This window comes from Phasianus colchicus, chromosome 38, assembly GCF_987193195.1.
Source record: "Phasianus colchicus chromosome 38, bPhaCol1.hap1.1, whole genome shotgun sequence".
Taxonomy (NCBI): Eukaryota; Metazoa; Chordata; class Aves; order Galliformes; family Phasianidae; genus Phasianus; species Phasianus colchicus.
In genome coordinates, this window is record NC_143473.1 from 1,900,906 (window position 1) to 1,927,345 (window position 26,440).

A 26,440-nucleotide genomic window follows, 5' to 3' on the forward strand; every position below is an offset into this window, starting at 1 on the left:
TTGCTATAGTCAGTATTTCCCACATTTCCTATATTTCATGTTCCTTATTTCCCATATATTTCACATTCCTCTTATTATGTTCCATATTTCTCATATTTTCCCACATTTCCCATATTTTGTGTTCCATATTTCCCATATTTCCAACATGCTATGGTCAGTATTTCCCACATTTCCTATATTTCATGTTCCTTATATTCCATATATTTCACATTCCTCATATTATGTTCCATATTTCTCATATTTTCCCACACTTCCCATATTTTATGTTCCATATTTCCCACATATCACGGTCCACATCCCCCACATTCCCCACCTCCCACATCCCATGCTCCACATCCCCCACATTTCCCCCTATTTCCCACTCTCCACTGCCCCAGAGTTGCCTTCCTGCCCCATTTTTGTACCTTTTGCCCTTTGATGCACAGTGCTCCCACTTCTCCCCTCCTTTCCTGACCCCCCCAGGATGGTGGAGGTGGCAATTACCGCCGCGGGGACCACGACAAAACCCACCCTCCTGCAGACAAGAAGGGCAAAGTCATCTGCAAATACTTCGTGGAGGGCCGCTGCACCTGGGTGAGCTCCAACCCCACAGCACTCCCACTTCTGTCTCCCAAATCCACCTCTACAGCACCTCATTTCCCCCAAACCCACATCTATAGCACCCAATTTCCCCCAAACCCACCTCTGTAGCACTCAATTTCCCCCAAATCCACCTCTACAGCACCTCATTTCCCCCAAACCCACCTCTATAGCACCCAATTTTCCCCCCAAACCCACCTCTATAGCACCCAGTTTCCCCCAAATCCACTTCTACAGCACCCAATTTTCCCCTAAATCCACTTCTACAGAACCCAATTTCCCCCAAACCCACCTCTATAGCACCCATTTTCCCCCCAAACCCACCTCTATAGCACCTCATTTCCCCCAACCCCACCTCTATAGCACCCAGTTTCCCCCAAACCCACCTCTGTAGCACCCAATTTCCCCCAAACCCACCTCTATAGCACCCAGTTTCCCCCAAATCCACTTCTACAGCACCCAATTTTCCCCTAAATCCACTTCTACAGCACCCAATTCCCCCAAACCCACCTCTGTAGCACCCAATTTCCCCCAAACCCACCTCTATAGCACCCAGTTTCCCCCAAATCCACTTCTACAGCACCCAATTTTCCCCTAAATCCACTTCTACAGCACCCAATTCCCCCAAACCCACCTGCATAGCACCCAATTTCCCCCAAAACCACCCCTGTAGTACTTCATTTCCCCCAAATCCGCTTCTACAGCTCCCAATTTCCCCCAAATCCACTTCTACAGCACCCAATTTCCCCCAAACCCACCTCTATAGCACCCAGTTTCCCCCAAAACCACCTCTGTAGCACTTCATTTCCCCCAAATCCACTTCTACAGCATCCAATTTTCCCCAAACCCACCTCTATAGCACCCAATTTCCCCCAAATCCACCTGCATAGCACCCAATTTTCCCCAAACCCACCTCTATAGCACCCAGTTTCCCTCGAAACCACCTCTGTAGCACCCAATTTCCCCCAAAATCACCTCTGTAGCACTTGATTTCCCCCAAATCCACTTCTGCAGCACCCAATTTCCCCCAAATCCACCTCCATAGCACCCAATTTCCCCCAAAATCCACCTCTAACACCTCACTTCCCCCAAATTCTCTGCTGTAATCCCTCCTTTACCCCAAACCCACAACCCCACTGCTACAATGACTTGTTTCCCCCACATCCACCTCTGTAGCATCCAATTTCCCCCCAGTACACCTCTGTAAAACCTCATTTCTCCCAAATCTAATGCTACAACACCTCATTTCCCCCAAACATCCCTTTCTAATGCTTCACTTCACCCAAATCCACAGCACTAAGATGATTTTCACCAAATCACACCCAATTTCCCCCCAGTCCAGCACTGTAACACCCAACTTCCCCCAAATCCACTGCTTTATCCCCTTCCTTCCCCCATAAACCCCTCAGCCATTGGTATGGGGGATATTGGTTGTGAATTTTTGTGCTCTTTTCCCACTCTTCCCCCCTTCCCCTCTTCCAGGGTGAGCACTGCAACTTCAGCCACGATATTGAGCTGCCAAAAAAGAGAGAACTCTGCAAATTCTACATCACTGGGTACTGTGCAAGGGCAGAGAACTGCCCCTACATGCATGATATCCTTTGGGAGTGGTGGCAGAAAGAGGGCAGGACAGCAAAGAAAATGCTCAAAAGCCAAAAGGAACAGCCAGAAGGAGGGTGAAAAAGGCAGGAGGAGGGAGAAAAAAAAAGCAAAAGCAGAGCAAAAAAAAAAAAAAAAAAGGAGAAGGAGGGCAAAAAAAAAAAGATCCAAAGGAGGTTTGGGGGAATTTTAGCCAAATTTTGGCACAGTTTCGGGTAATTCTACCCCAATTTTGGCACCAGAAATCCCACGTTTTGAACTCTGGATCCGTTAGAAATGAGGTTTGTATTCTGCCAGTGGAATGGAATGGAGTTTGGGGAGTGATTCTAGCCAGATTTGGACACCCAAATCCCACTCATTGAGCCCCCTCCCCATTAACCTCTCCCTAATGATCTTCTCCTTAACGAGCCCACGTGACTTCCCCTGCAAGCTCTTCCACACCACAGGCAACTGCATCAATGGTGATGACTGCATGTTCTCCCACGCACCGCTGACCGAGGAGACACGAGAGCTGCTGGACAAGGTACCAAACCACCCCCCTTCCAAAAAAACACCACCCTCGTTTTCCCCAAATCCTCCTTTTTACCCCCAAAACCTCATTCTTTCCATTTGCAGATGCTCCAAGACGATGCGGAAGCGGGCGCCGAGGATGAGAAAGAAGTGGAGGAGTTGAAGAAACAAGGCATCAACCCGCTTCCCAAACCTCCCCCCGGTGTGGGGCTGCTCCCCACACCCCCCAGGCCCCCTGCTCCCCCCTCCCCCAATGGAAGAGCCATGCCTGGAGGTCCCCCCGTGCCCCCCATGCCCCCTCCAGGGCCACAGATGCCCCCCCCGATGCACGAGCCTCTGTCCCCCCAGCAGCAGGAGATGTATAAGAAGATCCCATCTCTCTTTGAGATCGTGGTGCGGCCCACGGGGCAGCTGGCTGAGAAACTGGGGGTCAGGTGGGTGCCCCCCTCCATCCCTGTTTGGGGGGGGGGGGGGTTTAGAAGGGGAGATGGGAGTTTCAGGTGGGAAAGTGAAGGGTTTAGGGGTGGGAAATGGGGATTTGGGGGGGGAAAGTGGGAGTTTAGGGGGAGGAATTGGCATCCGGGAAGGAATAATGGGGGGCTGGAGAGGAAAGTGAGAGTGAGGGGGGGAGATGGAGGGTTTGGAGGGGGGGGAATGGGGGTTTGGGTTGGAAAAAATGGGGACTTGAGTGGGAGGAAATAGAGATTTGGGATGGAAAAATGGGGTCTGAAGTGGAAGGATGGGGATTTGGGGTGGGAAAATGGAGGTTTGGGTGGGAAACTGGGGATCTGGGGGAAAAAAGGAGGATTTTAGGGGCGTCGATACCTTCCAGACGCATACATCTTCTCTTGAAGGCACCCAAGGGTGGGAAAGCGTGGATTTGGGGCTGAAAGGAGGAGATTTGGGGCTGAAAAATGAGGATTTACAGTTGAAGAATGGGGATGTGGGGCTGAGAAGTGCAGATTTGGGGGTGGAAAATGAGGATTTGGGGGTCAGTGCTCCTCTCTAAGCCGCATTTTCTCCTCTTGCAGGCACCCAGGGCCCCCACCACCCCGCTTCCCCGGTCCTGGAGGACCCCCAGGCCCCATGGGCGGCCCCATGCACCCCGACATGCATCCCGACATGCATCCCGACATGCACCCCGACATGCACCCCGACATGCATCCCGATATGCACCCCGATATGCACCCCGATATGCATCCCGACATGCACCCTGACATGCACCCTGACATGCACCCCGACATGCATCCCGACATGCACCCTGACATGCATCCCGACATGCATCCCGACATGCCCATGGGGCCGGGCCCCCCCATGATGCCCTACAGCCCTGAGGGGTCCCCCCACAGTGCCCTCCTGCCCCCCGGCGCCGCCCCCCCCCAGGGATACTATGATGGATTCTATGGACCCCCCCCGGAGGGGATGGAGATGGAGCACGGAGCCATGGGGGGGCCAGGTATGTGTGCCCCAATTTGGGGCTTTTTAGCCCCGAATCTGCCTCTCTCACACCTCATTTTCCCCCACATCCATCTCTATCACCCCTCATTTCCCCCCAGATACACCCCTTCACCCTCATTTCCCCCAAATCCACCTCTGTAATGCCCTATTTTCCCCCAAATCCAACACCAGAATGCACCATTTTCCCTAAATATACCCAGTAACCCCTTATTACCCCCCAAATCCACCCCTGTAATGCCTCATTCCCCCAAAATACACTCAGTAAACCCCCATTTCCCCAAATCCACTTCTAAAATGCCCCATTTTCCCCAAAAATCCACCCAATAACCCCTCATTTTCCCCCAAATCCACCTAATAACCCTTCATTTTCCCCAGATCCACTTCTGTATCACCTCAATTCCTGCCGTATCCACCCAATAACCCCCCATTTCCACCAAGCCCACCCCTATAACTCCCCATTTCCCCCCAAAGCCACTTTGCAATCTCTCATTTCCCCCAAATCCACCTCTAAAATGCTCTGATTCCCCCCAAATCCACCCAATAACCCCTCCTTTCCCCAAGTCCACCTCTATAATGCCCTATTTTCCCCCAAATCCAACACCAGAATGCACCATTTCCCCTAAATATACCCAGTAACCCCTCATTACCCCCCAAATCCACCCCTGTAATGCCCCATTCCCCCAAAATACACTCAGTAAACCCCCATTTCCCCACATCCACTTCTAAAACGCCCCATTTTCCCCCCAAAATCCCCCCAACAACCCCTCATTTTCCCCCAAATCCACCCTATAACTCCCCATTTCCCCCATATCCACCCCCAAAACACCCCTTTTTCTCCCCAAATCCACCCAATAACCCCTCCTTTCCCCAAATCCACCTCTATAATGCCCTATTTTCCCCCAAATCCAACACCAAAATGCACCATTTCCCCTAAATATACCCAGTAACCCCTCATTGCCCCCCAAATCCACCCCTGTAATGCCTCATTCCCCCAAAATACACTCAGTAAACCCCCATTTCCCCAAATCCACTTCTAAAACGCCCCATTTTCCCCCCAAATCCACCTAATAACCCCTCATTTTCCCCCAAATCCACCTAATAACCCCTCATTTTCCCCCAAATCCACCTAATAACCCTTCATTTTCCCCAAATCCACTTCTGTATCACCTCAATTCCTGCCGTATCCACCCAATAACCCCACATTTCCACCAAGCCCACCCCTATAACTCCCCATTTCCCCCCCAAAGCCACTTTGCAATCTCTCATTTCCCCCAAATCCACCTCTAAAATGCTCTGATTCCCCCCAAATCCACCCAATAACCCCTCCTTTCCCCAAGTCCACCTATATAATGCCCCTTTTACCCCCAAATCCAACACCAGAATGCACCATTTTCCCTAAATATACCCAGTAACCCCTCATTACCCCCCAAATCCACCCCTGTAATGCCCCATTCCCCCCAAATACACTCAGTAAACCCCCATTTCCCCAAATCCACTTCTAAAACGCCCCATTTTCCCCCCAAAATCCCCCCAACAACCCCTCATTTTCCCCCAAATCCACCCTATAACTCCCCATTTCCCCCATATCCACCCCCAAAACACCCCTTTTTCTCCCCAAATCCACCCAATAACCCCTCAATTCCCCCATATCCACCCCCAAAACACCCCTTTTTCCCCCAAAATCCACCCCCAAAACCCCCTTTTTTCCCCCCAAATCACCCCAACAACCCCTCATTTTCCCCCAAATCCACCCTATAACTCCCCATTTCCCCCTTATCCACCCCCAAAACACCCCTTTTTCTCCCCAAAATTCCCCCAACAACCCCTCATTTTCCCCCAAATCCACCCAGTAACCCCTCATTTCCCCCATATCCACCCCCAAAACACCCCTTTTTCTCCCCAAATCCACCCAATAACCCCTCAATTCCCCCATATCCACCCCCAAAACACCCCTTTTTCCCCCAAAATCCACCCCCAAAACCCCCTTTTTTCCCCCCAAATCACCCCAACAACCCCTCATTTTCCCCCAAATCCACCCTATAACTCCCCATTTCCCCCTTATCCACCCCCAAAACACCCCTTTTTCTCCCCAAAATTCCCCCAACAACCCCTCATTTTCCCCCAAATCCACCCAGTAACCCCTCATTTCCCCCATATCCACCCCCAAAACACCCCTTTTTCTCCCCAAATCCACCCAATAACCCCTCAATTCCCCCATATCCACCCCCAAAACACCCCTTTTTCCCCCAAAATCCACCCCCAAAACCCCCTTTTTTCCCCCCAAATCACCCCAACAACCCCTCATTTTCCCCCAAATCCACCCTATAACTCCCCATTTCCCCCTTATCCACCCCCAAAACACCCCTTTTTCTCCCCAAAATTCCCCCAACAACCCCTCATTTTCCCCCAAATCCACCCAGTAACCCCTCATTTCCCCCATAACCACCCCCAAAACACCCATTCTTCTCCCCAAATCCACCCAATAACCCCTCATTTCCCCCTTATCCACCCCCCAAAAATCCCTTTTTCTCACCAAATCCCCCCAATAACCCCTCATTTCCCCCCAAAATCCATCCTATAACTCCCCATTTCCCCCATATCCACACCCAAAACACCCTTTCTTCTCCCCAAATCCACCCAATAACCCCTCATTTTCCCCCAAATCCACCCTATAACTCCCCATTTCCCCCATATCCACCCCCAAAACACCCCTTTTTCTCCCCAAATCCACCCAATAACCCCTCATTTCCCCCATATTCACCCCCCAAACACCCCTTTTTCTCCCAGATCCACCCAGTAACCCCTCATTTCCCCCATAACCACCCCCAAAACATCCCTTTTTCTCCCCATATTCACCCAATTACCCCTCAATTCCCCATGTCCACCCTCAAAACACCCATTCTTCTCCCCAAATCTACCCAATAACCCCTCAATTCCCCAAATCCACTCCCCAAAAATCCCTTTTTCTCACCAAATCCCCCCAATAACCCCTCATTTCCCCCATATCCACCCCCAAAACACCCTTTTTTCCCCCAAATCCACCCAATAACCCCTCATTTCCCCCATATCCACCCCCCAAACACCCCTTTTTCTCCCCAAATGCACCCAGTAACCCCTCATTTCCCCCATATCCACCCCCAAAACACACTTTTTTCCCCCAAATCCACCCAATAACCCCTCAATTCCCCATGTCCACCCCCAAGACACCCATTCTTCTCCCCAGATCTACCCAGTAACCCCTCAGTTCCCCAAATCCACTCCCCAAAAATCCCTTTTTCTCCCCAAATCCACCCAATAACCCCTCATTTCCCCCATATCCACCCCCAAAACACCCTTTTTTCCCCCCAAATCCCCCCAATAACCCCTCATTTCTCCCCAAAATCCATCCTATAACTCCCCATTTCCCCCATTTCCACCCCCAAAACACCCTTTCTTCTCCCCAAATGCACCCAGTAACCCCTCATTTCCCCCATATCCACCCCCAAAACACACTTTTTTCTCCCCAAATCCACCCAGTAACCCCTCATTTCCCCCATAACCACCCCCAAAACATCCCTTTTTCTCCCCATATCCACCCAATAACCCCTCATTTCCCCCATATCCACCCCCAAAACACCCTTTTTTCCCCCAAATCCACCCAATAACCCCTCATTTCCCCCATATCCACCCCCCAAACACCCCTTTTTCTCCCCAAATCCACCCAATAACCCCTCATTTCCCCCATATCCACCCCCAAAACACCCTTTCTTCCCCCAAATCTACCCAATAACCCCTCAATTCCCCAAATCCACCCCCCAAAAATCCCTTTTTCTCCCCAAATCCCCCCAACAACCCCTCATTTTCCCCCAAATCCACCCTATAACTCCCTATTTTCCCCATATGCACCGCCAAAACACCCCTTTTTCTCCCCAAATCCACCCAATAACCCCTCATTTCCCCCAAATCCACCCCCAAAACCCCCTTTTTTCCCCCCAAATCCCCCCAACAACCCCTCATTTTCCCCCAAATCCACCCTATAACTCCCCATTTCCCCCATATCCACCCCCCAAACACCCCTTTTTCTCCCCAAATGCACCCAGTAACCCCTCATTTCCCCCATATCCACCCCCAAAACATCCCTTTTTCTCCCCATATTCACCCAATAACCCCTCAATTCCCCAAATCCACCCCCCAAAAATCCCTTTTTTCTCCCCAAATCCACCCAATAACCCCTCAATTCCCCAAATCCACCCCCCAAAAATCCCTTTTTCTCACCAAATCCCCCCAATAACCCCTCATTTCCCCCATATCCACCCCCAAAACACACTTTTTTCCCCCAAATCCACCCCCCAAACACCCCTTTTTCTCCCCAAATCCACCCAATAACCCCTCATTTCCCCCATATTCACCCCCAAAACACCCCTTTTTCTCCCCAAATCCACCCAATAACCCCTCATTTTCCCCCAAATCCACCCTATAACTCCCCATTTCCCCCATATCCACCCCCAAAACACCCCTTTTTCTCCCCAAATCCACCCAATAACCCCTCAATTCCCCCAAATCCACCCCCAAAACCCCCTTTTTTCTCCCCAAATCCCCCCAGCAACCCCTCATTTTCCCCCAAATCCACCCTATAACTCCCTATTTCCGGCATATCCACCCCCAAAAATCCCTTTTTCCCCCCAAATCCACCCCCAAAACCCCCTTTTTCTCCCCAAAATCCCCCCAACAACCCCTCATTTTCCCCCATATTCACCCAATAACCCCTCAATTCCCCATGTCCACCCCCAAGACACCCCTTTTTCTCCCCAAATCCACCCAGTAACCCCTCAATTCCCCATGTCCACCCCCAAGACACCCCTTTTTCTCCCCAAATCCACCCAATAACCCCTCATTTCCCCCAAATCCACCCCCCAAACACCCCTTTTTCTCCCCAAATGCACCCAGTAACCCCTCATTTCCCCCACATCCACCCCCAAAACACCCCTTTTTCTCCCCAAATCCACCCAGTAACCCCTCATTTCCCCCATATCCACCCCCAAAACACACTTTTTCTCCCCAAATCCACCCAATAACCCCTCATATCCCCCATAACCACCCCCAAAACATCCCTTTTTCTCCCCACATTCACCCAATAACCCCTCATTTCCCCCATATCCATCCCCCAAAACACCCCCTTTTTCCCCCCAAATCCCCCCAACAACCCCTCATTTTCCCCCAAATCCCCCCAACAACCCCTCATTTCCCCCCAAAACCCACCCTATAACCCCCCATTCCCCCCCATATCCCCCCCCCAACTCCCAATCTCCCCCCAATCCACCCCTGCAACGCTCCATCCACCCCCACCCCCCTCCCCCTCCCACCCTCCCTCACCCTCTCCCTCTCCCCGCAGACCCCTACGCTCCCTATGAGGACATGGAAGGACCCCCCCCCGGCAGTCGCCTGTACCCGGACCCCCCCCCAGATCACGACCCCGAGGATCCCCCCCCCGTCCCCGATTTCCTCCCCTCGGCGCAGCGCGCGCTGTTCCTCCGCATCCGCCACAAACAGCGCGAGGAAGAGGAGCGGGCACGAAGGCTGGCGGAGGGGGGGCGGCCGGAAAGGGACCCCGAGGAAGGTGAGTGGGGTCTGAGGGGATCGGGGGGCCATTTGGGGGGGGGGGGTAGACTGCTTTTTGGGGTGCTCTGGAGGGAATCTGAGCTCTCTGGGGTGAGGGGTGGGGAGTTTTGGGGTGGGCTCGGGGGTACGGAGTGTTTTGATGATAAATGGGGGGGGTTGGGGTGGGTTTTGGGGAACTTTGGGGTGGATTTGGTGAGAAAAAGGGACTCTAGGGGTGGGGTTGGTATTTTAGGGTGGGCTTGGGGGGAAATTTGAGCCATTTTGGGGTAAGTTAGGGGACTGATTGGGGCACTGCATTTCGAGGTGGGTTTGTGGACATTGGAGCGGTGGAGTGGCTTTGGGGTAGGATAGTTGGGGGGGGCACTGGATTTTGGGGTGAGGGATGGGGGCTTTGGGTTGGGCTCAGGGGTACGGATGTTTTGATGATAACTGGGGGGGGTTGGAGTGGGTTTTTGCGGATTCTAGGGGTGGGGTTGGGGTTTTGGGGTGGGTTTGCGGAGTTTAGGGAAGGTTGGAGGGGGGGGTTGGATTTTGGGTTAAGTTGGGGGGAAGTTTGAGCCATTTGGGGGTGAGTTAGGGGACTAATTGGGGGGCACTGCATTTTGAGGTGGGTCTGGAGACATTGGAGCAGTGGAGTGGCTTTGGGGTAGGATAGTTTGGGGGAGCACTGGATTTTGGGGTGAGGAGTGGGGGGTTTTGGGGTGGGTACGGTGGTACAGAGTGTTTTGATGGTAAATGGGGGGGGTTTGCGGTGGGTTTTTGGGAACTTTGGGGTGGGTTTGGTGAGAAAAAGGGACTCTAGGGGTGGGGTTGGTATTTTAGGGTGGGCTTGGGGGAAATTTGAGCCATTTGGGGGTGAGTTAGGGGATTAATTGGGGGGGCACTGCATTTTGAGGTGGGTTTGGGGACATTGGAGCAGTGAAGTGGCTTTGGGGTAGGATAGTTTGGGGGAGCACTGGATTTTGGGGTGAGGGATGGGGGGTTTGGGGTGGGCTCAGGGGTACGGAGTGTTTTGATGATAACTGGGGGGTGGTTTGGGGTGGGTTTTGGGGAACTTTGGGGTGGATTTGGTGAGAAAAAGGGACTCGAGGGGTGGGGGGTGGGCTTGGGGGAAACTTGAGCCATTTGGGGGTGAGTTAGGGAACTAATTGGGTGGGCACTGCATTTCGAGGTGGGTCTGGGGACATTGGAGCAGTGGAGTGGCTTTGGGGTAGGATAATCTGGGGGGGGGCACTGGATTTTGGGGTGAGGGGTGGGGGGTTTTGGGGTGAGTTAGGCGGTACAGAGTGTTTTGATGATAACTGGGGGGGGTTGGGGGGGGGGTTTGGGGATTCTAGAGGTGGGGTTGGGGTTTTGGGGTGGGTTTGGGGAGTTTAGGGAAGGTTGGAGGGGGGGGTTGGATTTTGGGTTAAGTTGGGGGGAAGTTTGAGCCATTTGGGGGTGAGTTAGGGGACTAATTGGGGGGCACTGCATTTTGAGGTGGGTCTGGGGACATTGGAGCAGTGGAGTGGCTTTGGGGTAGGATAGTTTGGGGGGGGGCACTGGATTTTGGGGTGAGTTTGGGGACATTTGAGCACTTTGGGACAGATGATCAAGGGGGTCACCACATTTTCGGGTTCATTTGGTGACATTTGGACCCCCCCTCATTAACACCACCTTAACGACCCCCCCCAGGTGACGCTGCCCTGTGGTACTCCAGCGATGAGGACGAGGGTGGGAGCGTCTCATCCATCCTGCGCACCCTCAGGCAGCAGAGCGGCGCTTTGGGGCCCCCCCACCCATCTATGGGGCCGCCCCCCGGTTCCATGGGGCCGCCCCACACCGCAGACCCCCGGTTGCAGAAAGCAGCAGCGTCAGGGGGTGGGGGGCGACCGGCAGACCCCCGACTGCGGGACCCCCGCTTAGCACGGCACAACAAAACGGAGCCGCCTCACCCTAAAACGGAGGATTATCCCAAAACGGACCCTAATTATCCCAAAACGGAGACGGATTATCCCAAAATGGAGGCGGATTATCCCAAAATGGATCCCCACAACCCCAAAGCGGACCCTTCTCACCTCAAATCCGACCCCCTCCCCAAATCCCGTCTTCCCGACGACGAGGACGACGCCGACCCCGAGCGTTCCCTACGGGATCGCCCCGTTGTCATCCCCCTGGAGCCGCCGCCGGGGCAGCCGCCGCGGGACCCCCGCTGTCACCGGCACCGTTTTGTCCCCCCACTGAGGGACGTCACCCTCACCAAGCCCGCCTTCGCCCGCATGGTGCTGTGGAGCCCTGAGGATCTCCTCCCTCTCCCCATCCCCGTGCAGGACGTCACCGTAACACCCGGCGGTGACCCCAGGCTGCACCGCGCCGACCCCCGCCACCGCGCGGTCCCGACCGATCCCAACATCACGACAGAACCTTCTTCCAAGCTGCCGGATTTCGAGCTGTTATCCCGAATCCTACAGACGGTGAGCGCGGGCGGCGGTGACAAAATAGGTGACACAACAGGTGACAAACAACCCGGTGACAAAACCACCGGGCCGGGTGACGCGTTCCCCGTTCCCGCTGACAAACCCACGGGTGCTGGTGACAAACCTACCGATAAACCGGGCGGCACCGAACGCCCCAGCGACCCCCGTGTGCGCAAACCCCCGTCGGACCCCCGGCTGCAAAAAGCTGCAGCCAAACCCCCAGAGCTCGGTGAGTTGGGTGACGATGCGGGCGATGGTGCGGGTGATGCCGGGACCCCCTTGGCACCCTACGACCCGCGGCTGAGCCGTGGCGCGGCGCAGAGCCGCGTGCTGAGCGCCATCAGTCTGTACGACCCGCGGGCACCGCCGGTTGGTGACGGCGTGGGGGGACGTGGGAAGGATCAGCCCTACAGTCGCCGATCGCCGCTGGCGGAACCGGCGCAGGATCGTTACAACAGCTACAACAGACCGCGGCCGAGGGGCACGGCTGGGAACAGTGGGAGCAGTGGGGCGGCCCCGGAGGGCACGGAGCAGGATGAGACGGACAGCACTGCGTCACTCAAAGATGTCTTCAAGGGTTTTGACCCCACGGCATCACCTTTCGGGCAGTAGTGGTGGTTGTTGGGCTGTGATGGGGGTTGTTGGGCTGTGATGGGGGTTGTTGGGCTGTGATGGAGGTTGTCGGGCTGTGATGGAGGTTGTTGGTCTGGAGTGCTGGCTGTTGGGGTGGAGTGGCAGTTGTTGGGTCCTGATGGGGGTTGTTGGGCCCTAATGGCAGCTGTTGGGCTGTGATAGGGTTTGTTGGGCCCTAATGGGGGCTGTTGGGCTGTAATGGCGGCTGTTGGGCTGTAATGTGGGTTGTTGGGCCCTAATGGGGGCTGTTGGGCCCTAATGGCGGCTGTTGGGCTGTAATGTGGGTTGTTGGGCCCTAATGGGGGTTGTTGGGCTGTAATGGCGGCTGTTGGGTTGTAATGAGGGTTGTTGGGCCCTAATGGGGGCTGTTGGGCTGTGATGGGGTTTTTGGGCTGGAGTGGGAATTGTTGGGTTCTAATGGGGGTTGTTGGGCTGTAATGGCAGCTGTTGGGCTGTAATGAGGGTTGTTGGGCTGTAATGGCGGCTGTTGGGCTGTGATGGGGTTTGTTGAGCCCTAATGGGGGTTGTTGGGCTGTAATGAGGGTTGTTGGGCCCTAATGGGGGTTGTTGGGCCCTAATGGGGGTTGTTGGGCTGTGATGGGGTTTGTTGGGCTCTAATGGCGGCTGTTGGGCTGTGATGGTGTTTGTTGAGCCCTAATGGCAGCTGTTGGGCTGTAATGAGGGTTGTTGGGCCCTAATGGGGGTTGTTGGGCCCTAATGGCGGCTGTTGGGCTGTAATGGGGGTTGTTGGGCCCTAATGGGGGTTGTTGGGCCCTAATGGCGGCTGTTGGGCTGGAGTAGGGGCTGTTGGGTTGTAATGAGGGTTGTTGGGCCCTAATGGGGGCTGTTGGGCTGTGATGGGGTTGTTGGGCTGGAGTGGGAATTGTTGGGTTCTAATGGGGGTTGTTGGGCTGTAATGGCAGCTGTTGGGCTGTAATGAGGGTTGTTGGGCCCTAATGGGGGTTGTTGGGTTGTAATGGCGGTTGCTGGGTTGTAATGGGGGTTGTTGGGCTGTAATGAGGGCTGTTGGGCTGGAGTGGGGATTGTTGGGCTGTAATGGCAGCTGTTGGGTTGTAATGAGGGTTGTTGAGCCGTAATGGGGGCTGTTGGGCTGTAATGGGGGTTGTTGGGCTGGAGTGGGGATTGTTGGGCTCTAATGGGGGTTGTTGGGTTGTAATGGCAGCTGTTGGGCTGTAATGAGGGTTGTTGGGCTGTGATGGGGTTTGTTGAGCCCTAATGGGGGTTGTTGGGCTGTAATGGCGGCTGTTGGGCTGTAATGAGGGTTGTTGGGCCCTAAAGGGGGTTGTTGGGCTGTAATGGGGGTTGTTGGGCCCTAATGGGGGTTGTTGGGCTGTGATGGGGTTTGTTGGGCTCTAATGGCGGCTGTTGGGCTGTGATGGTGTTTGTTGAGCCCTAATGGCAGCTGTTGGGCTGTAATGAGGGTTGTTGGGCCCTAATGGGGGTTGTTGGGCCCTAATGGCGGCTGTTGGGCTGTAATGGTGGCTGTTGGGCTGGAGTAGGGGCTGTTGGGTTGTAATGAGGGTTGTTGGGCCCTAATGGGGGCTGTTGGGCTGTGATGGGGTTGTTGGGCTGGAGTGGGAATTGTTGGGTTCTAATGGGGGTTGTTGGGCTGTAATGGCAGCTGTTGGGCTGTAATGAGGGTTGTTGGGCCCTAATGGGGGTTGTTGGGCCCTAATGGGGGTTGTTGGGTTGTAATGGGGGTTGTTGGGCCCTAATGGGGGTTGTTGGGCTGTAAAGGGCGGCTGTTGGGCTGTAATGGGGGTTGTTGGGCCCTAATGGGGGTTGTTGGGCTGTAATGGCAGCTGTTGGGCTGTAATGAGGGTTGTTGGGCCCTAATGGGGGTTGTTGGGTTGTTAGGAGGGTTGTTGGGCTGTAATGAGGGCTGTTGGGCTGTAATGAGGGTTGTTGGGCCCTAATGGGGGTTGTTGGGTTGTTAGGAGGGTTGTTGGGCTGTAATGAGGGCTGTTGGGCTGTAATGAGGGCTGTTGGGCTGGAGTGGGGATTGTTGGGCTATAATGGGGGTTGTTGGGCCTTAATGGGGATTGTTGGGTTGTAATGAGGGCTGTTGGGCTGCGATGGGGGTTGTTGGGCTGTAATGAGGGTTGTTGGGCCCTAATGGGGGCTGTTGGGCTGGAGTGGGGGCTGTTGGGCTGTGATGGGGTTTGTTCAAAAAGCTTGGACTCTAATGGGGGCTGTTGGGCTGTGATGGGGGCTGTTGGGCTGTGATGGGGTTGTTGGGATGTATTGGGGTTGTTGGGATGTAATGGGGTTTGCTGTTAAGCTGTGATGGGGCTGTTGGGCTGTGATGGGGGCTGTTGGGCTTTGTTGGCTGTTGGGGAGGTTTGGTGTGAATGGTGTGGGAGGAGTGGCTGAAAGTGGGGGAAAAAGGGCAGAATTTGGGGCAAAGGAAGGTGTGGGGTTGTGAGGTTGGGGGGTGTGAGTGCAGGGTGCGGTGTTTTGGGGGAAAGGAAGCGGAGTTTTGTGGGGTTTGGGGGGAAATGGTGAGAGGTGTGGAGTTTGGGAGTGATGTTATGGGGATTGTGGGGGAAATAACCCAAAATGTGGGGGGAATAACCCAAAATGTGGGGGGAATAACCCAAAATGTGGGAGAAAATGAGGTGAGATGGGCAAGATTTGGGGAAATGTGATGAGAAAAATGCAGGAAGTGGGGAAAAAATGGGTGGAATGAGGAAAAAATGAGGTGAAATGTGGGAAATTTGGGGGAAAATAATGGGAAATGTGTTAAAAGTGGGGGAAAAAATGGGCAGGATGTGGTGAAAATGACCCAAAATGTGAAAAAAATGAAGCTGAAACGTGGAAGATTTGGGAAAAAATGGGCAAAATATGGTGATAATAACCCAGAATGTGCAAAACTGGGGGGAAAAAAAAGCCACAAATTATCCCCAAATACCTCAAAAACCCCCAAACACCCCAAATCTCTGTGAAAATGTTTTGTCGTGGTGGATTTGGGCTCATTTGGGGCATTTTTGGGTTTTTTTTTTGTTTGTTTTCCTGAAGCTTCCAATGGGATTTTTTGGGAAATCCCAATCCCCAAAATGCCCCAAAATGCCCCAAAATCTCCATTGCTGCAAAGAATTGAGTTTCGCTCTCCCACCCCCCCCAAAAAATTGGGTGAAATTCTGCCAATTTTGGGCAATTTGAGACAAATTGCCAGCTCCCCTCCAGCTCCAACCCCCCCCCCACACACACACACACAAAAAAGTGTTAAAAAAGGTGAAATTGGGCCAAAAAACAGCACTTTTGGGTGCACTCGTCCCCTCCGCCTGTACAGAAGTTGCGCTTTTTTGTAAAAAATCCCCATTTTTACACACAAAAAAAAAAACAAAATTGGCGTTTTTTTGGTTGGTTTTTCTTTTTTTTTTTTTTGGCAAAGCTTGAACCGAATTTTGGCTTTTTCAAACTTGTAATAAACTGTAAATAGCACCGTCCCCTTTTGGGTTCATTTCTGCTGCTTTTGGGTTCTGCGGCGTTGTAGGAAAGTGGTGGTTTTTGGCACGACGTTCTGTGCCCCTTTTTGGGGGTTTTTTGGCCCCAAAATCCAACGTTTTCTCATTGGAAGGGAGATGGGATTTTGGGGGTAGAATTGGGAGGTTTTGGGTTTGGGGGAATTGGTGAAATTTGGTTTTTTTGGGGGTGGGATTTGGGGTTCGGGGATCCGGGGGAATTTTTTGGGGTGGAATTGGGGGTATTTGGGGGCTTTGGGGGAATCTTTGGGATTTTGGGGTGGAATTTGGGGCTTTGGGGGGGTTGGTTTTGGCCCCCATTGCACCCTATAGAGCCCCATAGTTCACTGCAGCATCCTATAGCCCATACTGGATCCCTATTGCATCCTATAGAGCCCCACAGCCCTCATAGCAACCTATAGAGGCCCGCAGTGCCCTATAGTGTCCTATAGCCCATATAGGATCCCAGTAGCCCCCACAGCATCCCATAGAGCCCCACAGCACCCTATAGAGCCCTATAGTGCCCTATAGAGCCCTGTAGCCCCCACAGCCCACCCTGTAGCCCCTACATATCCCCACAGCCCCTATAGAGTCCCAATGACCCTATAGAGCCCTATGCCCTCACAGCCCCTATAGAATCCCAATGACCCTATAGAGATCTATGTCCTTACAGCCTCTATAGAGCCCTATACCCCCACAGCCCCTATATACCCCCATAGCCCCTATAGAGTCCCACAGCCCCTATAGAGCCTCACAGCCCCTATAGAGCCCTATACCCCCACAACCCCTATAGGGCCTTATACCCCCACAGCCCCTATATACTACCATAGCCCCTATATACCCCCACAGCCCCTATATACCCCCACAGCCCCTATAGAGCCCTATACCCCCATAGCCCCTATAGATCCTCAAACCCCTATAGGGCCCTATACCCCCACAGCCCCTATAGAGCCTCACAACCCCTATAGGGCCCGTTAGAGCCCCATAGCCCCTATAGAGCCTCACAACCCCTATAGGGCCCGTTAGAGCCCCATAGCCCCTATAGAGCCTCACAGCCCCTATAGGGCCCTATACCCCCACAGTCCCTATATACCCCCATAGCCCCTATAGAGTTCCACAGCCCCTATAGAGCCCTATACCCCCATAGCCCCTATAGAGCCCCACAGCCCCCATAGAGCCCTATACCCCCATAGCCCCTATAGAGTCCCACAGCCCCTATAGAGCCTCACAACCCCTATAGGGCCCTATACCCCCACAGCCCCTATAGAGCCCTATACCCCCACAGTCCCTATATACCCCCACAGCCCCTATAGAGCCCTATACCCCCACAGTCCCTATATACCCCCACAGCCCCTATAGAGCCCTATACCCCCATAGCCCCTATAGACCCTCACAGCCCCTATAGAGTCCCACAGCCCCTATAGAGCCCTATACCCCCATAGCCCCTATAGAGTCCCACAGCCCCTATAGAGCCTCACAACCCCTATAGAGCCCTATACCCCCATAGCCCCTATAGAGCCTCACAACCCCTATATACCCCCACAGCCCCTATATGGCCCTATACCCCCACAGCTCCCATCCGTCCCATCATCCCCCGCGCTCTCCCTCCTCTCTTTCCCGCGCTCCATGCAAACGAAGGGGGGCGTGGCCTGCCCCCGCCGGGAATGGAAGGGGCGCGGCTGCTCACCTGGCCGCGCACCTGCGTGACGTCATCGGGCGGCGCCTCGTCGCGGAGCAGTGACGTCATCTGGGCCATGGCGGCGGGGCCGGTGCTGGCGCTGCTGCTTCTGCTGCCCGCGGGAGGCGGGGGGGTGCCGGGCGGGCCCGGGAGCGACGGTACGGGCGGATTTGGAGCGGGGCTGGGGGTCGGGATTTGGGGGGGGGGGGCAGTTTTGGGGGGGGGGGGTAACTTTTAAGGGGGAGCAGAGACCTGAAGGGAGGGCGGGGCCTAACGGGAAGCGGAAGTGGGGAGGGGCCGCGAGGCCACGCCCCCTTTGTGGGGGGGCTCCTCCCATTTCGACCGCCTTTAAGCCCCGCCCACCGCGTCCACTCCCTTTTAGGCCCCTCCCCCCATCGGGTCCCACCCTTTTAAGGCCCCTCCCCCTTTTACCCTCATCTTTTATGGCCCCTCCCATTTTGTACCCCCCCCCCCCTTAAGCCCCTCTCTGTTGTCTCCACCCTTTTATCCCTCTCCCCCCTTCCCCCCCATCTTAAGCCCCTCCCCTTTTTGTCCCCACCCTTTTTGTCCCCTCCCTTTTTAATAACCTTCCCCCCTTTTGTCCCCACCCCCTTTTGTCCCCACCCCCTTTTGTCCCCACCCCCTTTTGTCCCCTCCCCCTTTTTATCCCCATCTTTTAGGGCCCTCTCCTTTTCGCCCACCCTTTTCAGCCCTTCCCCCTTTAGTTCAACCCTTTTTGTCGTCCCTCCCCCCAACCTTTGGGTGTCCCCCACCTTTTGGGGACAAATGGGGACACGGTGGGGACACCCTGTGGACAAATGGGGACGAATGGGGACATTTTGGGGACACCCTGGGGACAAATGGGGACACCGTGGGGACCAACAGGGACACCTGGGGACAAATGGGGACATTGGGGGCAAATGTGGACACCTGGGTGCGAATGGGGACACGTGGGGACAAATGGGGACACTTTGGGGACACCCTGGGGACACCATGGGGATGAACAGGGACACCTGGGGTCAAATGGGGACACTGGGGGCAAATGGGGACACCTGGGGACGAATGGGGACACTTTGGGGACACCCTGGGGACAAATGAGGACACCTGGGGACGAACAGGGACACCTGGGGACAAATGGAGACAAACGGGGACACCCTGGGGACACCATGAGGTCAGAGGGTGACACTTTGGGAACAGACAGGGACCCCTGGGGACAAATAGGGTCAAACAGGGACACTGTAGGAATGAATGGGGACACCTTGGGGACAAATGGGGACACATGGTGACACCCCCACAGCCCCCAGCAAACCACCACCGCCGGACGTCGCCACACCGTGGGACTCTGCCTACCAAGGTACCACCAGGGGGGGGGTTGGGGTGGGGTGACACCAGCGGGTGACACCGGGTGACAGGGACAGTGCCAGGGGTGGGGGGTGACACCACAGGGTGACGCCATCACGTGTCAGTGCTGGGTGACGGCACTGGGGTGACAATGCTGGGTGACCACCGGGTGACACAACAGGGTGACACCACCAGGTGATGGTGGGTGACAACTGGGTGACACTGCTGGGTGCCATAACTGGGTGACACCGCTGGGTGACAACTGGGTGATAACTGGGTGGCATTGCTGGGTGAGAACTGGGTGGCTGCTGGGTGACACTGCTGGGTGACAACTGGGTGACACCGCTGGGTGGCAACTGGGTGACAACCGGGTGACACCGCTGGGTGGCAACTGGGTGACAGTGCTGGGTGACAAAACTGGGTGACAGTGCTGGGTGACACTGCTGGGTGATGTTGCTGGGTGACAACCAGGTGACAGTGCTGGGTGACAACTGTGTGACAAAACTGGGTGACACCACCAGGTGGTGATGAGGTGACAACCAGGTGACTCTGCTGGGTGACAGCACTGGGTGACAACTGGGTGACACTGCTGGGTGACATTGCTGGATGACAACTGAGTGGTGTTGCTGGGTGACAACTGGGTGACACTGCTGGGTGACAACTGGGTGACAGTGCTGGGTGACAAAACTGGGTGACAGTGCTGGGTGACAGTGCTGGGTGCCATAACTGGGTGACAACTGGGTGACACCACCGGGTGCCATTACTGGGTGACAAAACTGAGTGACAGTGCTGGGTGACAACTGGCTGACAGCACCGGGTGACAAAACTGGGTGACAGTACTGGGTGACACCGCTGGGTGACAACTGGGTGACAGTGCTGGGTGACAGCACTGGGTGACAACTGGGTGACACCGCTGGGTGCCATTTCTGGGTAACAAAACTGGGTGACACTGCTGGGTGACAACTGGGTGACACTGCTGGGTGCCATTACTGGGTGACAGTGCTGGGTGACAGTGCTGGGTGCCATAACTGGGTGCCATTACTGGGTGACAATGCTGGGTGACCACCGGGTGACACAGGGTGACACCACCAGGTGATGGTGGGTGACAACTGGGTGACACTGCTGGGTGCCATAACTGGGTGACACCGCTGGGTGACAACTGGGTGATAACTGGGTGGCATTGCTGGGTGAGAACTGGGTGGCTGCTGGGTGACACTGCTGGGTGACAACTGGGTGACACCGCTGGGTGGCAACTGGGTGACAACCGGGTGACACCGCTGGGTGGCAACTGGGTGACAGTGCTGGGTGACAAAACTGGGTGACAGTGCTGGGTGACACTGCTGGGTGATGTTGCTGGGTGACAACCAGGTGACAGTGCTGGGTGACAACTGTGTGACAAAACTGGGTGACACCACCAGGTGGTGATGAGGTGACAACCAGGTGACTCTGCTGGGTGACAGCACTGGGTGACAACTGGGTGACACTGCTGGGTGACATTGCTGGATGACAACTGAGTGGTGTTGCTGGGTGACAACTGGGTGACACTGCTGGGTGACAACTGGGTGACAGTGCTGGGTGACAAAACTGGGTGACAGTGCTGGGTGACAGTGCTGGGTGCCATAACTGGGTGACAACTGGGTGACACCACCGGGTGCCATTACTGGGTGACAAAACTGAGTGACAGTGCTGGGTGACAACTGGCTGACAGCACCGGGTGACAAAACTGGGTGACAGTACTGGGTGACACCGCTGGGTGACAACTGGGTGACAGTGCTGGGTGACAGCACTGGGTGACAACTGGGTGACACCGCTGGGTGCCATTTCTGGGTAACAAAACTGGGTGACACTGCTGGGTGACAACTGGGTGACACTGCTGGGTGCCATTACTGGGTGACAGTGCTGGGTGACAGTGCTGGGTGCCATAACTGGGTGCCATTACTGGGTGACAATGCTGGGTGACCACCGGGTGACACAGGGTGACACCACCAGGTGATGGTGGGTGACAACTGGGTGACACTGCTGGGTGCCATAACTGGGTGACACCGCTGGGTGACAACTGGGTGATAACTGGGTGGCATTGCTGGGTGAGAACTGGGTGGCTGCTGGGTGACACTGCTGGGTGACAACTGGGTGACACCGCTGGGTGGCAACTGGGTGACAACCGGGTGACAGTGCTGGGTGACAACTGGGTGACAGTGCTGGGTGACAACTGGGTGACAACTGGTTGACAGTGCTGGGTGACAGCACTAGGTGACACCGCTGGGTGCCATAACTGGGTGCCAAACCTGGGTGACAGCACTGGGTGACACCGCTGGGTGCCATTACTGGGTGCCATTACTGGGTGACAAAACTGGGTGACAGTGCTGGGTGACACCGCTGGGTGCCATTACTGGGTGACAAAACTGGGTGACAGCGCTGGGTGACACCGCTGGGTGCCATTACTGGGTGCCATTACTGGGTGACAAAACTGGGTGACAGTGCTGGGTGACACCGCTGGGTGACAACTGGGTGACACCGCTGGGTGCCATTACTGGGTGACAACTGGGTGACACCGCTGGGTGCCATTACTGGGTGCCATAACTGGGTGACAACTGGGTGACAACTGGGTGCCATTACTGGGTGACACTGCTGGGTGACACCGCTGGGTGCCATAACTGGGTGCCAAACCTGGGTGACAGCACTGGGTGCCATTACTGGGTGCCATTACTGGGTGACAGTGCTGGGTGACACCGCTGGGTGACAACTGGGTACCATTACTGGGTGACAAAACTGGGTGACAGCACTGGGTGCCATTACTGGGTGACAAAACTGGGTGACACCGCTGGGTGACACCGCTGGGTGCCATTACTGGGTGCCATAACTGGGTGCCAACTGGGTGCCAACTGGGTGACCCCTCGGGGTGCCGTTGTTGTGCCACCCGTCCCGCTGACCCCGCCGTTCCCCCAGATCACTGCGTTGCCCCCCCCCTGACCGGCCCGTGCCGCGCCGCTTTCCAGCGCTGGTTTCACAGCCCCGAATATCGCGATTGTCGCCCCTTCGTCTACGGCGGCTGCCGGGGGAATCGCAACAACTACGGCAGCAAGGAGGAGTGTCTGCTGCGCTGCCGGAGCGGTACGGGGGGGGCAGCGTGGGGACGGGGGGGGGACAACTTGGGGACAGTGGGGGGGACAACGTGGGGACGGGGGACACCATGGGGACGGGGGGGGGCAGCATGGGGACAGTGGGGGGGGACAACGTGGGGACGGGGGGGGAGCAGGGGGGACTGGGGGGGGGTGACATGGGGACAGTGGGGGGGGACACCATGGGGACGGGGGGGGGAGCAGGGGGGACTGGGGGGGAGGTGACATGGGGGTATTGGGGGGAGGTGACATGGGGACAGTGGGGGGGGCAGCATGGGTGACATGGGGACAGTGGGGGGGTGACATGGGGACAGTGGGGGGACAACATGGGGGTATTGGGGGGACAACGTGGGGACAGTGGGGGGGGCACCATGGGGACAGTGGGGGGGTGACATGGGGACAGTGGGAATGGGGAAATTTGGGGGGGGACATGGGGACAGTGGGGGGACAACATGGGGGTACTGGGGGGGGCACCGTGGGGACAGTGGGGGGGTGACATGGGGACAGTGGGGGGGACAATGAGGAGGGGATGGGGGGTGGTTGAGGGGGGGGGTTGGGGACAGGGTTGGGGACATTGTGGGGACAATGAGGAGGGGATGGGGGGCACTGGGGGGGGGACATTGATTGGGGGGGGGGTGACAACAGCAATGGGGACAGCACGGTGACCCCCCTCTCCCTCCAGGTGACAACAGCACCTGGCACCCCACAGGTGAGCGTCCCCCCAACCCCCCCCCCCCCCCCAAAGTGACACTGTGTGTCCTTGTCCCCCCCCCATTAACGCTGTGTCCCCCCCCTCACATCCCCAGCTCTGCTGCTGGCGCTGCTGCTGGTGGTGACGTTGGTGCTGGCTGTCCTGGTTGTCACCCACTGTGGTGTCACCCAGTTTTGGGGTCGCCGGAGTCGCAGCGTCGACAAAGAGATGCTGATGAGCAGCGCCGACGCCTGAACCCCAAAACGCCGTTTCTTACCCCAAAAAAAAAGGGCTCTGCTGGCCCAAATGGGGCTTTGCTATCCCCCAAAAAATGATTTTTTACTTCTTCCTGCCTCAAAACGCCACTTTTCTCCCCAAAATATGAGGTTTTCTCCCCCAAAATGCCACCTTTCTCCCCAAAATTTGACTCTTCTCCCCCAAATATGACATTTTCTCCCCCAAAATGCCACCTTTCTCCCCAAAATATGACTCTTCTCCCCAAAATAGGACGTTTTCTCCCCAAAATTTGACATTTTCTCCCCCAAAATGCCACCTTTCACCCCAAATTATGACTCTTGTCCCCAAAATGCCACTTTTCTCCCCAAATTATGACTCTTGTCCCCAAAATGCCACTTTTCTCCCCAAAATGTGACATTTTCTCCCCCCAAAATATGAACTTTCTCCCCAAAATGCCACTTTTCTCCCCAAAATATGACATTTTCTCTCCCCAAAATTTGACATTTTCTCCCCCAAAATGCCACCTTTCTCCCCAAAATTTGACTCTTCTCCCCCAAATGCCACTTTTCTCCCCATATTATGACGTTTTCTCCCCCAAAATATGATGTTTTCTCCCCCAAAATGCCACCTTTCTCCCCAAAATATGACTCTTCTCCCCAAAATATGACGTTTTCTCCCCAAAATATGACGTTTTCTCTCCCAAAATGCCACCTTTCTCCCCAAAATTTGACTCTTCTTCCCAAAATGCCACTTTTCTCCCCAAAATATGACATTTTCTCCCCCCAAAATATGACATTTTCTCACCAAATTTGACCTTTCTCCCCCAAATTTGACTCTTCTTCCCAAAATTACGACTTTTCTCCCCAAATTATGACTTTTTCTCCCCCAAAATGCCACCTTTCTCCCCAAAATATGACTCTTCTCCCCAAAATAGGACATTTTCTCCCCAAAATTTGACATTTTCTCCCCCAAAATGCCACCTTTCTCCCCAAAATGCCACTTTTCTCCCCAAATTATGACGTTTTCTTCCCCAAAATCCACCTTTCTCCCCAAAATGCCACCTTTCTCCCCAAAATATGACATTTTCTCCCCCCAAAATATGATGTTTTCTCGCCAAATTTGAACTTTCTCCCCCAAATTTGACTCTTCTTCCCAAAATTATGACTTTTCTCCCCAAAATACCAACTTTCTCCCCAAAATCCCACTTTTCTCCCCAAAATATGACTCTTCTCCCCAAAATAGGACGTTTTCTCCCCAAAATTTGACATTTTCTCCCCCAAAATGCCACCTTTCTCCCCAAAATGCCACCTTTCTCCCCAAAATATGACTCTTCTCCCCAAAATGCCACTTTTCTCCTCAAAATATGACATTTTCTCCCCCCAAAATGCCACCTTTCTCCCCAAAATATGACTCTTCTCCCCAAAATGCCACTTTTCTCCCCAAAATGTGACGTTTTCTCCCCCCAAAATATGAACTTTCTCCCCAAAATGCCACTTTTCTCCCCAAAATGTGACGTTTTCTCCCCAAAATTTGACATTTTCTCCCCCAAAATGCCACCTTTCACCCCAAAATATGACTCTTCTCCCCAAAATGCCACTTTTCTCCCCAAAATGTGACGTTTTCTCCCCCCAAAATACGACATTTTCTCCCCCAAAATGCCACCTTTCTCCCCAAAATTTGACTCTTCTTCCCAAAATGCCACTTTTCTCCCCAAAATATGACATTTTCTCCCCCCAAAATGCCACCTTTCTCCCCAAAATATGACTCTTCTCCCCAAAATGCCACTTTTCTCCCCAAAATGTGACGTTTTCTCACCCCAAAATATGAACTTTCTCCCCAAAATGCCACTTTTCTCCCCAAAATGTGACGTTTTCTCCCCAAAATTTGACATTTTCTCCCCCAAAATGCCACCTTTCACCCCAAAATATGACTCTTCTCCCCAAAATGCCACTTTTCTCCCCAAAATGTGACGTTTTCTCCCCCCAAAATACGACATTTTCTCCCCCAAAATGCCACCTTTCTCCCCAAAATTTGACTCTTCTCCCCAAAATGCCACTTTTCTCCCCAAAATATGACATTTTCTCCCTCCAAAATATGACATTTTCTCACCAAATTTGACCTTTTTCCCCCAAATTTGACTCTTCTTCCCCAAATTATGACGTTTTCTCCCCAAATTATGACTTTTTCTCCCCCAAAAAGGCCCCTTTTCTCCCCAAAATATGACTCTTCTTCCGAAAATGCCACTTTTGTCCCCAAAATTTGACATTTTCTCCCCCCAAAATATGACGTTTTCTCGCCAAATTTGAGCTTTCTCCCCCAAATTTGACTCTTCTCCCCAAAATTATGACTTTTCTCCCCAAAATACCAACTTTCTCCCCAAAATGCCACTTTTCTCCCCAAATTATGACATTTTCTCCCCCAAAATGCCACCTTTCTCCCCAAAATATGACTCTTCTCCCCAAAATAGGACGTTTTCTCCCCAAAATTTGACATTTTCTCCCCCAAAATGCCACCTTTCTCCCCAAAATGCCACCTTTCTCCCCAAAATATGACTCTTCTCCCCAAAATGCCACTTTTCTCCTCAAAATATGACATTTTCTCCCCCCAAAATGCCACCTTTCTCCCCAAAATATGACTCTTCTCCCCAAAATGCCACTTTTCTCCCCAAAATGTGACGTTTTCTCCCCCCAAAATATGAACTTTCTCCCCAAAATGCCACTTTTCTCCCCAAAATGTGACGTTTTCTCCCCAAAATTTGACATTTTCTCCCCCAAAATGCCACCTTTCACCCCAAAATATGACTCTTCTCCCCAAAATGCCACTTTTCTCCCCAAAATGTGACGTTTTCTCCCCCCAAAATACGACATTTTCTCCCCCAAAATGCCACCTTTCTCCCCAAAATTTGACTCTTCTTCCCAAAATGCCACTTTTCTCCCCAAAATGTGACATTTTCTCCCCCCAAAATATGACGTTTTCTCGCCAAATTTGAACTTTCTCCCCCAAATTTGACTCTTCTTCCCAAAATTATGACTTTTCTCCCCAAAATACTAACTTTC

At 54.1% G+C, this 26,440-nt stretch overlaps 2 protein-coding genes across 2 annotated transcripts in view; both read left to right on the forward strand.

The window, feature by feature from the left end:
- ZC3H4 (zinc finger CCCH-type containing 4) overlaps nucleotides 1-16,478 on the forward strand; it is a 34,516-nt gene extending 18,038 nt beyond the window's left edge. Inside the window, exons 8-14 of the mRNA XM_090129997.1 lie at nucleotides 463-573; nucleotides 2,062-2,178; nucleotides 2,597-2,701; nucleotides 2,794-3,122; nucleotides 3,720-4,144; nucleotides 9,518-9,742; nucleotides 11,419-16,478. Coding sequence (XP_089986123.1) covers nucleotides 463-573; nucleotides 2,062-2,178; nucleotides 2,597-2,701; nucleotides 2,794-3,122; nucleotides 3,720-4,144; nucleotides 9,518-9,742; nucleotides 11,419-12,812 — 2,706 coding nt within the window. The 3' untranslated portion in view covers nucleotides 12,813-16,478. The remainder of the gene's footprint in view (nucleotides 1-462; nucleotides 574-2,061; nucleotides 2,179-2,596; nucleotides 2,702-2,793; nucleotides 3,123-3,719; nucleotides 4,145-9,517; nucleotides 9,743-11,418) is intronic.
- Nucleotides 16,479-17,996: 1,518 nt separating this feature from the next.
- Nucleotides 17,997-25,012, forward strand: LOC116237791 (uncharacterized). The gene is made up of 5 exons (XM_090129999.1): nucleotides 17,997-18,154; nucleotides 19,294-19,350; nucleotides 22,284-22,448; nucleotides 23,139-23,165; nucleotides 23,263-25,012. The coding sequence occupies exons 1-5, from the start codon at nucleotides 18,073-18,075 to the stop codon at nucleotides 23,400-23,402; spliced, it is 471 nt and encodes a 156-aa protein (XP_089986125.1). The 5' UTR covers nucleotides 17,997-18,072; the 3' UTR covers nucleotides 23,403-25,012.
- Nucleotides 25,013-26,440: the final 1,428 nt, after the last annotated feature.